This window comes from Artemia franciscana, chromosome 7, assembly GCF_032884065.1.
Source record: "Artemia franciscana chromosome 7, ASM3288406v1, whole genome shotgun sequence".
NCBI lineage: Eukaryota > Metazoa > Arthropoda > Branchiopoda > Anostraca > Artemiidae > Artemia > Artemia franciscana.
Genome location: NC_088869.1, coordinates 56,324,826 through 56,341,383, shown reverse-complemented (window position 1 = coordinate 56,341,383; position 16,558 = coordinate 56,324,826). Strand labels below are relative to the sequence as shown.

At 35.2% G+C, this 16,558-nt stretch overlaps 2 protein-coding genes across 5 annotated transcripts in view; one reads left to right on the top strand and one right to left on the bottom strand.

Moving 5' to 3' along the window:
• The window catches only part of LOC136029500 (enolase-phosphatase E1-like), a 539,221-nt gene that overhangs the window by 234,558 nt on the left and 288,105 nt on the right, over positions 1-16,558 (top strand). The gene's annotated exons all lie outside the window — the stretch shown is intronic.
• The window catches only part of LOC136029493 (eukaryotic translation initiation factor 5-like), a 53,139-nt gene that overhangs the window by 8,880 nt on the left and 27,701 nt on the right, over positions 1-16,558 (bottom strand). The window contains exons 4-7 of the mRNA XM_065707928.1: positions 13,668-13,942; positions 10,182-10,468; positions 7,266-7,376; positions 2,426-2,563 (exon numbers count right to left, since the gene is read on the bottom strand). Of these exons, the coding sequence (XP_065564000.1) occupies positions 2,426-2,563; positions 7,266-7,376; positions 10,182-10,468; positions 13,668-13,821 (690 nt within the window). The 5' untranslated portion in view covers positions 13,822-13,942. The remainder of the gene's footprint in view (positions 1-2,425; positions 2,564-7,265; positions 7,377-10,181; positions 10,469-13,667; positions 13,943-16,558) is intronic.

Here is a 16,558-nt window from a genome sequence, read left to right as displayed (position 1 = left end):
AAATGCCTGTAAATACCCACAAACATGTTCAGAAAGATCTTTTATATTTTCTAAATTGTATTGATTGACAAAGAATCCTGGTAAGGATCTGTCAATTCCAGTTAACAGTAGCAACTAATATTTTAAATACTCTGTCATAACTATTTACATTTTACCTATTTATTAACATCTACTAATTAGTGTTCATTCACAGTTTTAACAGTACAAGACAACGTTCTTAGCATATTGAACAAGACAATATTGATATCCTCTCATACACTAACTAACTTGGACTTGGTTTCTCCTACGCTGGCTGGCACATCAAGAGACACCATAGCCTCTACACTACGATCTCTGAAGAGCTTGTGGGCACAACTCATCCAAAGATGTTTATGCCACTACTCGGTCGACCGTCACTTTCTGCCGTCCAGGATCTTCTAATACCAGGGAGGACCCAGCCCCAAAAATCGTGGGGGAGCCTGTCATCACGCATAAGGACCATTTGGTTCCAACACCAGCATCTACTACTCTGGATTTTTTGAAGAATCAATCGTTGCTTAGATCTTTAACGTACAGATGTGTTCGTAATTCTGTCAGACTAAAGTATTCCCAGGATGCATAAAAGGCAGTTATTTCAAAAACCTTGCATTCGCTTTTCAACATGTTTCTACCACTCTGGGTGGTTAATTTTCAAATTTAAGTAGTCTTTATTTGACCTCAAGGGAAATATTCAAAAAGTAGAAGCTGGTACTTTTAAGCGGAGACTCAAGAGTTGGCCAGGAACAGCTAGGCTTCTAACTCGAACAAAAGTGCTCGAGAATAATAGGTGCTACAAGTTACCAGCTCAAGATTCCTATGAAGTGTACCACCTTTTCACATTAGTAAGTATTAGACAATTAACGGTTCCTTATTCTATGAAGTAATGTTTCCTCTTGAAAACTCTCACCATTAAACAGGCTAACCACACTTACAACTCACCATTACCCAATCAACGAGACAAGCGACATATTAATACGTGATTAATGAGGCAACATATCTTGTATATATATATATATATATATATATATATATATATATATATATATATATATATATATATATATATATATATATATATATATATATATATATATATATATATATATATATATATAAACAAAAAAAACATTTTCCACTCATTAAGTCCTTCATCACTGCACTTTTTTTGTATTAACAATAAATAAGGGCATATTCTCGAGACAAAATTTACACGACTCAAAGCACTATACATTAACTGACAAAGGCAAATCTAGCAACGATAAAAGATTGCAATACCCTTTGCTATTCCTCTGCTACGAATTAGCAACTCGACTGCAAAAGCATTGAATTCTAAAATTGTACCATTTTAAAAGAAACTTTAAATTGAAAAGAATTTTTCCTTTTCTTCGTTAGTAATGACGAACGCCTTGAAAAAAATTTAAATTTTGACGATCATATTTCCACTTGAAAATATAATAATTTACCAAACAATTTTACAGTGGCGGATAGGTGGTCAAATACCATGCTAAATTGTACAAATTTCTCCAAAACAAATGTGTACTTTTAATATCAAATTTAATTTAAATATACTATCCTTAGCTTCAAATGAGAAGAAATACATGTTTTAGTGAGTCACTTTGATCTTCTGGCGAGCTGTTTAATTTGTACAATGAAGAGAAAATTTTTATTTTACGATTATTTCGAAGACATTGCTTTAGTGAAATATATATCAGAGCTAGAACCAATTTGCATCCTAATAGTCAAAACTACAATGATTCATTTCAGGTGCTTTATCATAAAATTTGAATTCCGTTAAATATGCAAGGTGCTACTTGTAGAAGCAATCGCAAGGCATCTCCGATTAAACTATGGATAATGATTAGCCCTCTAAGAAGGATTAACAAATGAATTTTTTATAAAGTTTCTTTTCAGTCAGCCGAAGTCCTCGGGCCATCACAGCCAGATGAAATTTGTCTTTTATTTACAGAAAGAAAGATGGAGAGAGAAGAATAAATCTTGGAATAATTAAGAGATTAAACATATGATTCTATTAGTTTGCCTCATTTTAAGAAAAAGGTTAGATACGTACTATATGTAAATTATGAGTTTTAGTTTTTATCAGGTTTCTTGGAGACTTAGTAGTTTTTTTGTCTTTAAGATTAGGTTTGCACCTGGAATGAAATAAGGAGCTATCTCTCTTTCTCACTTTTTTTTCTTTCTTTTTTCAGTTATGTTAATTATCAGTTCTTATCCCATGGACAAGCTCTACTTCTTCGGTGGGTTATTTATTATGTTGTATGATTACTTTTGAATAAAGGATTTCTCTACAACAACATCATGTCTTTTCTACTATAATTGCACGGCAAAACAGTATAGCTTCCAACAGTTCTAAAGCATGATCCTTAAGAAAGAAAAGTTAAAAACGCACCTTTTCAGATTTTTCCGCATCTTCACAAACTGCAAGTGCTTTAACTCCAGCTGCCAACTCCTCTTGCCGTTTTTTAACTGCATCTGCAGAAACGTCCTCTGACCATTCAACATCTTCGTCGTCACCAAAATTATTTTCCTAAAGAAACATTAATGGAATAAACTAAAAATAGGCATACATATGAACATACAAACAACTTATTTTTGCTGAAGATACAGATACAGTTTTGAGCATAGCTGAATTCCACACCAATGTTGGCAAAACTTGAAAAATCCATTGATGCGTGCTAGCAAGGAGGGCTAGATAAAGAGGAGATAAGAGAAGGGAATAAGGAAGATAAAAAGACAGGGAGAAAGAGAAAAAATGATTCATCTAGTACGATGGATTAGCAGCCCTTATTAAAAGAAAAACTCAGTACATTTAATATAAATATATATTCAAGTTTAAGGCTCATCTTTTCGGTGATTTACGGCTTAACTATTTTAACACGATACTTTGAAGTTCCTACACATAATCCCTGAGCCACAAGAATGTCAATCTATGCATATAATTTCTTCTCTTTTTTTAAAGAAAACTGGAAATGTGGAGTTATTACAAACAATATTATGTATTTAATCTATTTTCATAAATGGCAATTACAAAAATATTGTCCAGTTTTAAGCCATTCTATTCTATTTAGTAAACGAGTACAACAGTAAAACCCCAGCCAACACGAAGGGTAACTACAACGGCCGAGGACTCTAGCTCACGAGCATAAATCATGCAGGTCAAAGGCCCTAGCCGGCGGAGGGAAGCAAGATATATATATATATATATATATACTAGCTGTTGGGGTGGCGCTTCGCGCCACCCCAACACCTAGTTGGTGGGGGCGCTTCGCGCCCCCCCAAGCCCCCCCGCGCGCGTAAGTCGTTACGCGCCATAATAGTTACGCGCCATTGTAGTTGTGTCCCTATGTCCCACCTGTGAATATAGATATATATATATATATATATATGGTTTTAACTACGTAAAACTTGCGAATATACAACATTCTTTGCTGTCCCATTGTCTTTGCATATAAATAGATTGTCAGGTTATCCCCCTGTTTCCCCCGGTGTCCCCGTTGTAGTTGTGTCCCTGTGTCCCGGTCGTCATTTATATTCCCTGTGTCCCGGGTCCCGGTCATCATTTGTATCCCGGTGTCCCGGTCTGTATATACATTCGTTTTTTAGTTTTGTTTTTCTCCTTTATTTTTTTCCTTTTTTTTTCTTTTTTAGCTTATTTAGATTTTTAGATTTTTTAGTTTTTTTTATTAGTTTTTAGTTTTTATTTCTTTTTAGTTTTTTTGTCCCGGTCGTCATTTATATCCCCCTGTTTCCCCCGGTGTCCCCGTTGTAGTTGTGTCCCTGTGTCCCGGTCGTTATTTATATTCCCTGTGTCCCGGTCGTCATTTGTATCCCGGTGTACCGGTCTGTATATACATTCGTTTTTTAGTTTTGTTTTTCTCCTTTATTTTTTTCCTTTTTTTTTCTTTTTTAGTTTATTTAGATTTTTAGATTTTTTAGTTTTTTTATTAGTTTTTAGTTTTTTTTTCTTTTTAGTTTTTTTGTAGTTTTTACCTTCTTTTTAGTTTTGTTAATTTTTTTTTTTACTTGTGTCCTGGTCGTCATTTATACTCCCTGTGTCCCGGTGCTTTGTTGATTGCTAATCGAACATTCCTTTTGTCCTGGTCGCTTTCTCTTTGAGTGTCGTCATTTATTTTTTTCTTTTTTAGTTCTTTTAGTTTTTACCTTTTTTAGTTTTTTTTTAGTTTTTAGTTTTTTTAGTTTTTTACCTTTTTTTAGTTTTTTTAGTTTTTTAGCTTTTTTATTTTTTTTATTAGTTTTTAGTTTTTTTGTAGTTTTTGCCTTTTTTTTTAGTTTTTTGTCCTGGTCGCTTTCTCTTTGAGTGTCGTCATTTATTAGTTTTTTCCTTTTTTTTTTTAGTTTTTTATTGGTTTTTACCTTTATTTTAGCTTATTTTTCAGTTTTTTCAGTTTTTTTTTATTTTTTATTTTTTTTAGTTTTTTACCTTTTTTTAGTTTTTTTAGTTTTTTTAGTTTTTTAGCTTTTTTACTTTTTTTATTAGTTTTTAGTTTTTTTTTGTAGTTTTTGCCTTTTTTTAGTTTTTTCAGTTTTTTTTTTAGTTTTTTATTGGTTTTTACCTTTATAGTTTTTTTAGTTTTTTAGCTTTTTTATTTTTTTTATTAGTTTTTAGTTTTTTTTGTAGTTTTTGCCTTTTTTTAGTTTTTTCAGTTTTGACGTCACCTAATCCAGTTTTTTCAGGTGACGTCACCTGACACATCCATCCACACATCCATCCACACATCCACAGACAGACAACTTATTTTTATATATATAGATATCTATATATATAAAAATAAGTTGTCTGTGGATCTGTGGATCAGGTGACGTCATGTTTGTTCGCATATGACGTCTGAATTATTTCACACTAATACAAAAGAAGAAAAAAACTAAAAAAGGTAAAAACTACAAAAAAAACTAAAAAGAAAAAAAAACTAAAAAAGCTAAAAAACTAAAAAAAAACTAAAAAAAGGTGAAAATCTAATAACTAAAAAAAACTGAAAAAAATAAAAAAAGTCAAAAACTACAAGAAAAATAAAAACTAATAAAAAAACTAAAAAAGCTAAAAAACTAAAAAAACTAAAAAAAACTAAAAAAAGGTAAAAAACTAAAAAAACTAAAAACTAAAAAAGAAAAAAACTAAAAAAAAGGAAAAAACTGAAAAATAAAAGAGAAAAAGAAAACTAAAAAAATATGAATAAATATATATAAAAATAAGTTGTTTGTGGGTTATGTCTGTCTGTCTGTCTGTCGAGTGACGTCGTGTTTGTCCGCATATGACGTCTGAATTATTTCACACTAATACAAAAGAAGAAAAAAAACTAAAAAAGGTAAAAACTACAAAAAAAACTAAAAAGAAAAAAACTAAAAAAGCTAAAAAACTAAAAAAAAACTAAAAAAAGGTAAAAAACTAAAAACTAAAAAAAACTGAAAAAACTAAAAAAAGGCAAAAACTAAAAAAAAACTAAAAACTAATAAAAAAACTAAAAAAGCTAAAAAACTGAAAAAACTAAAAAAAGGTAAAAAACGAAAAAAAACTAAAAACTAAAAAAGAAAAAACTAAAAAAAAGGAAAAAACTGAAAAATAAGAGAAAAAGAAAACTAAAAAAATATTAATAAATATAAAAAATATAAATATAAATATAATATAAATTAGCAATCAACAAAGCACCGAGACACAAATGACGACCGGGACACAGGGAGTATAAATGACGACCAGGACATAAGTAAAAAAAAAACTAAAAAAACTAAAAAAATGGTAAAAACTACAAAAAAACTAAAAACTAATAAAAAAACTAAAAAATCTAAAAATCTAAATAAACTAAAAAAGAAAAAAAAGAAAAAAGGAAAAAAATAAAGGAGAAAAACAAAACTAAAAAACGAATGTATATACAGACGGGACACCGGGATACAAATGACGACCGGGACACAGGGAATATAAATGACGACCGGGACACAGGGACACAACTACAATGGGGACGCCGGGGGGCACAGGGGGATATAAATGACGACCGGGACACCGGGACACAAGGAATATAAATGACGCCCGGGACACTCAAAGAGAAATCACAGACTGGAACACCGGGACACAAATGACGACCGGGACACAGGGAATATAAATGACGACCGGGACACAGGGACATAACTACAAAGGGGACGCCGGGGTGCACAGGGGGATATATAAATGACGATGGCGACTCAGGGAATGGTCGATTAGCAATCACCATCAACAAAGCTCAAGGGCAATCATTAGAATCATGAGGTATAGATCTGAATACGGATTGTTTTCCCATGGACCATTATATGTTGCATGTTCAAGAGTCGGTAAACCTGACAATCTATTTATATGCACAGACAATGGGACAGCAAAGAATGTTGTATATTCGCAAGTTTTACGTAGTTAAAAACATATATATATATATATATATATATATATATATATATATATATATATATATATATATATATATCTATATTCACAGGTGGGACATAGGGACACAACTACAATGGCGCGTAACTAATATGGCGCGTAACGACTTACGCGCGCGGGGGGGCTTGGGGGGGGGCGAAGCGCCCCCACCAACTAGGTGTTGGGGTGGCGCGAAGCGCCACCCCAACAGCTAGTATATATATATATATATATATATATATATATATATATATATATATATATATATATATATATATATATATGAAATAAAGGGTATGCGTTATGACATTTTTCATGTAACAGAATGGTTACAACCAGCTTTGGGAGCTAATTAGTTCAGTTTTCCCCGAATATTAATTTTTCTACTTTTCTACCGTTTTCTTTTTATTCCATATCTGCTTTGACAAAGCTCCCTCCTCGAAATCAACTAATGCGTACCTGCCTGTGTCAAACAACTCTACTTTCTTGTTTTTGAAACATCTACGAGCTAAAAAAAACCCAATGTAGATGCAACAAATATCTTACAGATCTTGGTACAAATATCTAACGCTGGGTTAAATAGACGAAACCGAAAGAATCCCCGGGGATAACGGCTGTGTGAGGTCAAAAAATGCCATGTACGAGGGGCAATAATACCAAATATCAATTTTTAGATAAACATTGTTTTGCTTTTTTGTTGTTTTTTTTTTGTTGATATACGGGCTGCGGAATAAAAGAATTAAAAAAATTGTCTATTATCATTTTTCGCATCCGACAAACTATGAGAAAAAAAAAATAGTCTCTCTGTGGGTAAGAAGTTCCTTACCTTTACTGTGGCATCTCCATTTTTAGCCCCACTATCTTCCTCTTTCTTTCCTTTTCTTCCACCTTTCTTTTGAGATTCTGTGAGCGAAGCGCCTTGAACGGTTGGATCAACCTGTCAAAAAACGATTTTGTGAACAAGACTCAAGTTTAAAATGAGAAGGATTATAAAACTTGGAAACGGGCCAAAGACCTTTTTTTCTTTTCAGTCTCTAGATGAAATTTCTATGATCGGACTACTTCAGTGCCAATATTTAAGGCAATGAAAGAAAAAGCACTATAAGACAAAAAAAAGACAAATTTCATTAGAAGACTAATGGACTAGAACATTACCACACCGGAGACATTGTATTGTGTCTAAATTTTCAAAATTCTAAATAAAGAATTAATTTTTCTTTTCTAAAACTTCTCAAAGTCGTATATTTTTTAGGATCTAAATTTAGATTAACAATTTCTTTTCATGCTTCCGATGATATTATAATCTAAATCCTGCATACGAAAAACGTCTTAATAATATTTTTTAATGGTAAATCCTGTCTTTTATAATGTCTTCCACAGAGACACTGGATCTGAGATCGTATCAGAATACACGTCATACTCAAGTATATCCAGTTGGAGACACTTAGTCATGAACGATGCTGCCTCTATGCATTTTCTCCTTTTTTTTCTTCTACCACTTCGTATAAAAGGAATAGTCGTAGAAATTTAGGGGAGGGCTCATTCGACTGAAAAATGAGACTTTTAAATTAAGATAGGAGCAATAGAACCAAGCTGGCGCTATTGCCAAACATGTCTAGTATTTTAATGTCTTTTCATAAATCTATCTTTTCATAAGCAACGTTTTTTCACACACACACACACACACACACACACACACACAGACACAGACACACACACAGACACAGACACACACACAGACACAGACACAGACACAGACACAGACACAGACACACACACAGACACAGACACACACACAGACACACACACAGACACAGACACACGCACATACACATACACACATACACATACACACACACATACACATACACATACACATACACACACACACACACACACACACACACACACACACACACACACACACACACACACACACACACACACACACACACACACACACACACACACACACACACACACACACACACACACACACACACACACACACACACACACACACACACACACACACACACACACACACACACACACACACACACACACACACACACACACACACACACACACACACACACACACACACACACACACACACACACACACACACACACACACACACACACACACACACACACACACACACACACACACACACACACACACACACACACACACACACACACACACACACACACACACACACACACACACACACACACACACACACACACACACACACACACACACACACACACACACACACACACACACACACACACACACACACACACACACACACACACACACACACACACACACACACACACACACACACACACACACACACACACACACACACACACACACACACACACACACACACACACACACACACACACACACACACACACACACACACACACACACACACACACACACACACACACACACACACACACACACACACACACACACACACACACACACACACACACACACACACACACACACACACACACACACACACACACACACACACACACACACACACACACACACACACACACACACACACACACACACACACACACACACACACACACACACACACACACACACACACACACACACACACACACACACACACACACACACACACACACACACACACACACACACACACACACACACACACACACACACACACACACACACACACACACACACACACACACACACACACACACACACACACACACACACACACACACACACACACACACACACACACACACACACACACACACACACACACACACACACACACACACACACACACACACACACACACACACACACACACACACACAAAAAAAAAAAAAAATAACTGTTTTAGAACCAGTAGAAGTCAAAACAGTTTACCACGTTTCAAATATCAAATCTGAAACACCAGCATTTGATGGCGTATTATGAACGAAGGAAAATATAACTTAAAACAAACAGTAGAATTAACCGGGGGTGTGCCTTCCCCCCCTCCCACACCTAGATTCCACCAGGATTCCTTGAATTTGAAAAATACCATTTTGGGAGGATATTTTCGTTGAAAAACGCCTTTTTTGGTGAAAATATTGAAAAAACAAAACAAAATTGCCCCCCCCCCAAAAAAAAATTTTTTTAGCAAATGACGACATTGTGTGCATGCAGCAAAACAGGGTTAGTTACAAATAATGAAGCCAGTGACGTAAAATTGGATAAGGTCTATTACTGTAGTTATGTACCAACTTAATTATTCATTAACTTAGATTCCAACTTACTTAACTAATTAATTTGTTAATTAAATAATTATGATTTTTTTTTTTTCACCTGAGCAAGATATTCAGTTTGGACATTAAAATAGCAGTCGTCTCCGGCAGTGACGAAACAACAAAGGGTCACAACAAGGTGCTTAGTAGGGGAAGAGAGAAATTCATTAATAGATTCAGATTACAAGTATCAGAATCATAGGAGGGGAGAGGAAAAATAAACTAAGAGCGAGAGCGAAAAAGAGGGTGAGAGCAAGAGCGAAAGAGGGAGTGAAAAGGAGAGAGGGAGGGATGAAGAAAAAGCACAAAAGATAAATGTATAGCGACTTTTTAAGCGTTATACTAGGTGAAATACCAAATAGAAACTTAGAACCGCAAGAAAAAAAGTCGCAACTCAAGATGCAAAAATGACAAACCTCTGGCGGATTTTTAAGAATATATGTTGTCAGCTTGTGTCTAGTCTCCAATAAGCCTTGATGACCACAGGCTTTGCAACTTTGACTAATCGTCTGCTTCTTAGCATTGCAAGAAAGGACTGTTTCAGGATTCTCACACTGTGGACACAATACAAAACGACTAATGAAACCATTCAACAGATCCTGAAGCTTAGAAGCATCGTGGGCACCATTGACAATGTATCTATCATTCTTGGGATCGAATTGAGTTTGAGCTCCAAGCTCACAGCCAAAATACTTGGTTGGATCTGCAAAAAGTGGATTTTACCTTTGAGGGCTAACTGAAGGCCTTTCCGTTCTTTATATAGTCGGAAACTAAAATAGAGAAATTCGTTTTTCGAAACAAAGCTAAGTTTGTTACTCCTAGATTACTTACAAATTTACACTATGGTGATTTTATAGTCCATTAACTGATACTGTTGTATTGTATACTGGAATTATTGAAAGTAAAAGCATATGGAGAATTTGAATTACAATTTGATTTCAGAAGTTTTTAGGATATATTTATATCCTGACACTGTTCATAGTTTGAAATTATGTGCAGTAAGTTTTATTGATGGAATCATTTTATGCCACTGAATGCTGTTAAAATAACACCGCCATGGAAAAAAAATTCACCGTAAAACTTATAAAACCCCAAATGCCATCAGTAAGCCTTTATATTCGTCGATGTGTGCAGCTCAGGCTCTCCAGAAGATCGGAATAATTTTCGAGGAAGTACAACTGATCGTTTACGGTAATTTACATGGTATTATGAAAAGTTTTATGAAGCCTACTTTTACATTTCAACTTGAAACTAAGTTAGCTCTATCGATTGGTTCAATATGCCTTCCTCTGCTTAATTTGGTCCTTAACATAAGTAGAAGTACATGCTTCTTCCCGAAACGTGTTACGTTTAAACACAGAAAAACGCTTTCAAGGGTATCATGTTTCCTAGACAAGCTTCCGTGTAAAACAAAATAGAGTTAGTTAAAACAAATAAACCCGTGACAGATTTTTCAGTTCTGTCTGTTTTCTCTAAGATTTATATTTTGTAGCTTAAGGCCTTTTCAGTTACCACATCCATGGTGCGTTAGTATATTACGATGTTCTATAATGTTCATCATGCGTTATGAGGACCCGATATTCGGACGATCATGCTATTTAAGCGTATTTTTCAACCTTATCCTAACTGTATGGAGGTTGTCTGAATAAATCATATATTTAATTCACTTTCTGAACACAAAAACCGTAAAAATGAAAGAGAAATTACGGTTTGGTTACTATAAAAATGAATGTAAAATATAAAGAAAAGAAACTTGAAAAATTTCGACAACTAAGCAAAAAAAAGCCTAAAATCAACAACAAAATATATCAGTATGTATTTAAGTCTGGATATACAGCAAGAATTGCACTAATTTTGATTTTAAGAAGCTTATTTTCAGGTATGTCGAAAGTAAAACGGTTATAAGAAGTAATGAAATATGGAAGCAAAAACGAAATTCAGAATATTAGAAGGGCTGTTCAGAAACAGCGTCAGCTTTAGAATCAAAAGAATTCAAGAATTCAAGCACAGGACACATTTTATACAATACACTAAAAAGCTGCGATATTTTGCTACAATCCAGCATCCCGAACAAAACGATTGTAAACATCACAGCAGAGCATCAGCTTAATAGCACCCTCTTCATGAGATTGCGCTCCCAGAGGCTCAACCATATTGTTTGTAGGAGTGGAAATGGTAGGAGTGGGATTAAACCCTCTTTTTCTGCAGAGATGTTATATCATTCAATATTCGTCGAGTTCTGGCACCAAGATGGTTCCATGTTTTCGTTTAAAAGAAAATATCTCACAGCAGTTCAAAGTCTATTTTAAAAACAGATTTATAACCTGGATCATCCAGGCTGCAACCTATTGCTTGGATACGAACCACTATCAATACAATGGGGGCGGAAGATCAACAGCTCCACGAATCCAACCAGCATACCATTGCTGTGATGATTCTGAAAGATTTTCGCACAATTGAAATCAGCAACAAAATCCATAAATATGGTAATTATGGGGAGGCTAGTGCTTGCAGAATTGGCAAATACGTCAAGATCGCAAAGATCTTCATAGTTTTCTCTGTACTCTTCATAGCACTCTGTTGAGTGCACCTTCTCCCTCTTTGAAATTTGAACTGTTCTTTGCGTCTTTGTTCATCCCTTAATGCCTCAAGTCTTTTAAGCAGAATCATTGCAAAAACCTAGATAGCCATACCCATGAGACGCAAAGTAGACGCAACAATCAAATTTGTTCCCCTTTTTGAATACTGGAATTATCACTGACGCGTTCCAGTTAGACGGGAAGGTCTTTTTTTATTCACATTAGTCCGAAGAGGGTTTCTATTTGTTATGCTACAATAGGTGGTAAAACTTTCGTAACAGACATTACACGACGTCATCGAAACAGGAAGATTAGTGCCCAATGTGGAGATACTTACTTACTTAAGATGAGACAGAGGCTACTCGGCCCAGGTTCTGCCAAAGTGATTTGTCCTCTATCTACAGTCGAATGAGTTGAAGCAACGACTTGTCCCACTTGTAGCCATATTTTCGGAAACCGCCTAGTGGTTTGACATCCTTCTTCCCGATGTAATGCCACGACTCGATCTGGCCTCCCAGTTTTTTTCTTTCTGGAGGAGGGAGGCGATGCAGTAAGGTGCTGCCGTGTTACTGTCTCCTCTGGGCGTCGCATTATAAGGCTACTCTAATTCAACCGTCTTTCCTTAATTACATTTCAACGTTTTAAGTTTTTGTCTGTACATCTTTGTGAACTCGTGGTTGCAGATTCGTTGCGACCGCCTTCTGATGCAAATAGCTTTCAGACATTTTCAGCCTAGGGCATCTAGTTGCCGTTTTCCACCTGCAATAGAGGCCAGATCTCGCGCTCATATGGGAGTGTAGAGTGTACGCATGCCGAATATATTCTGAGATTTGGTTTTGTTTTCTCGCTTTGACCAAAGAGGTTTTTCAGAGTAGCCCAAAAGTACACCAGGCTTCTGGAGATAGTGGGGTCATTATTCTGTTTGAGAAACTATCAGATAGGCCTTATCAAAATTTAGTCAGACTCATTTCATTGCCATGGTCTTTGTTGATGTGCTTTTCTTGTTTCGTGGTTTTTTTTTTCTGTCACATTTTTTTCAATTTTCACTACAGCTCCACTACACACAGATACTCATATTTATTAGGGTTAATTTGAGGTCTTATTGTGCCACAAGAGAAAGCAATAAGATTAACACAAGCTGAAAGGCAAGGCTCGGATCTATTAATAACTAAAAGATCTTCCGTCGAATTGATAGACGATATATCAGTAAGCCCCATAAAATACAGCAAAAAAAAAAAAAAAACACTTGAAATACACACACACTAAAACTATAAGTCGAAATTATTTACCACTGACCATTACAAGGAAAAAACAATTACTTACACATAGGAGGCCTTCCAAGCGCTTTTGCCACTTCGGGCACATTAACGAGAACCGTCTTGATTCCATTTCCCTTGCCTTCAACCTTGGCCAGAATTTTCGGCATTTTGTAGCGATAAAACGCATCAGTAACCCGGCTATTTACGTTGACTGACATATTGGCTTATGAAAACTGGCGACTGATACTCTTAAAAGTATAAAAAACCGTGTTTCAGGACTGACTAAAACAACTAGCAATCTTCAATCTCCAATGTCGATTGCTTGAAAATTTTTCTGACCTAAGGATTAAAAAAAAAAAAAATATTAGAATAATATAGGTTCACTGTTTTGTTTAAAAAAAATCGAAGTAAGTGAGGAAAAAAACAAGATTGAGAAAAAGATTCAGAACAGACATATATTTAAGGATTTATTGGGTGTGGGGTAGGGAGCTGTAGTGCTCTGGGAAACAACAATGTAATGGGCTCAAAATTAAAAGCGTACCAAAAAGCAGAATCAATCGCAAAGAATGGACATTATAGGGACGATCTTAATATCGAGGGAGAGTCATACTTTCCATTGTGTATTTGCTCGAACCCAACCACAGCCCTGTAATGGCAATCACCCAAAGTATTAAACATGCATATTTTCAGGAATCATAATAAAATTTACATAAAATATTATTAGCCCCTTTTTGCACCAATTGGTGACACTTGGAAAACTCCTGATAGTCTCCATTTGCCAAACTTGGATACTAAAAAAACAACACATATGCTATTTTTATAGTCTTGCTGACGATCGATAAACCGTTAAGTTTCCATAAATACCATTATAAGAACGGCTTACAGTTGTCATTTATTTTTAACGACCTAAGACAAAGATTATTACGGACCAATCAATTCCACATGACCATTTGGCCATCTTTTACATGAGCTCACATTGACGTAATGAAAGATCTCCAAATCGACTGCGAAAGCCGTTTTGTCAATATTCAAAATACATTATGTGCCAAAATTCGCTCTGCAAACCTAAACCAACTTAAAACTAAGATCACTAAATGATCCACTGTATTTTTATTCCTTGTTTTAAACGGGCAAACGGAAAGACTAAACGTTATTTTTCTACAACAACATAAAATTCATTAAACTATATTTATAATTGAAAGCTGCACCTATAAATTCCTTTCATTGGAAATCAGCAGCATAAGACCAAGGATTTGGTCCCTATCGCAAACATCATAACTACTACTACTGACACCTTATTACAGCACCAATCCTCATAAAATCAGTACAGCTGTACACGTTCCTATACCTCTACCACTCATTTCGCACATTCAGCTTTATAGAGGCATATATCCATATGACTGATGCCTTGAATTTGCAAGTCAAAAAGTGTTCGCGACTCAAATTAATATGAACACCTTCCCAACTAACAACAGGACTTGAAATCTTTCTTTTTCATCATGAGCCCTAATCTTTGTGTTCATACCCCACCTTTCCTCCCTGAATAAGTAAACACCAAAGAGTGGGTTTCCATGAAGTCCAGTTCAAAAGATCCAAATTCATCAGTCAAACTGTGGACACGATATTTGCCTTTTAGCGTTGGAACGTTCCAGGTCAAGATTTTGGCATACTTTGCTACCAGTTTGGAATATTTTTGAAGTAGCTTATGGCAAAACAATATTTCAGTTTAGCATCAAGTTTTTGCTGCTAATATATTTGGTTTTCCAGGAGCCCCTGGTAGACAATTTAATTTTAAACAGGTCACATCTTTTTTAATCCCATCTTTTTTAAATCCCAATCCCATCTTTTTTAAAGTCCCATCTTTTTTAATCGCTAAGAATTAATAGGCGACATGAAACATAATCAAACTTATTATAATACAAAAATAAAAAGAAGAAAAATCAGATAAACACTTGAAGGAACAGACTAAACCAATATTATAAACGCTATTACTACTGCTAACAACTCGACGCAGCACCAAGCCGCTTGAGGTAAAAAAAAATATATATAAAGGATACGGTAATAAACCCTTTAAGTCCAAACCGGCGGTGCTGCTCTCCATTTTAAGGGCTTTCAGCCAGGAAGTGCAATGGAGGGTTGGGGGACCAGATATTCTGTGCTTTCACACACCCTTCCTGAAGCCGCTTGCGGCCAGAACATTCAGGGAAAATCCTCCTCCCCCCACTAGTTCAAATCTTCATTCTTCCTCCCCCCCCCCGTGAAGCTCCCTAAATTCCTATTTCTTTTCCATTTTTGATTATGAACTCTACCAACCTCATTTGAGAAAGTCCTAGTTTTCGTTTAACCTCAGCTGGATTGCCAAAAAGAGACAATTTTTAGTTACTTATCATCATTCACCAGCACAATGTTTCTTAATCAATTAATCTTTTAATTTTTAATCAATTAATCTTACACAATTTTCTTAAAATTAATCTTTCTTTCGTTTTGGCCCAAAAAACGTATACCAAACGACATTTTTGAAAAGAGAATTCCTATCGAATCGTCTGCATATGTTAGCCCCACTTGCATAGATAGCTCAGCGTTTATGACAAACCCTCTAGAACTAAATAGACTACTGCAGAAAAACAACTATGTAAAAATTAAAATCCAAGCTGTGGTTTTAATACTTTTCATTCGTGTGTACAAGATTTTAGTTATGTTACATGGAGACGCTCGGATTTTTTCTCCGCTACTAACATTTCATGAATAAAATAATTTCAAAGACCTTTTAGGATTATTTTTAAGATTTTCAAGCTAGATTTTTATACATGAAAATACGGATAAAAATTAGAATTTGGTCGTCATTTTAAAGATTTGACAGAATTTTCGACTAAAAGATATCATTATTTCATTCTAAGGAGGGAACTGTACATCACTGAAGAGGGCACTTGTGACACCTTTCTCGTGGTGTCCCAG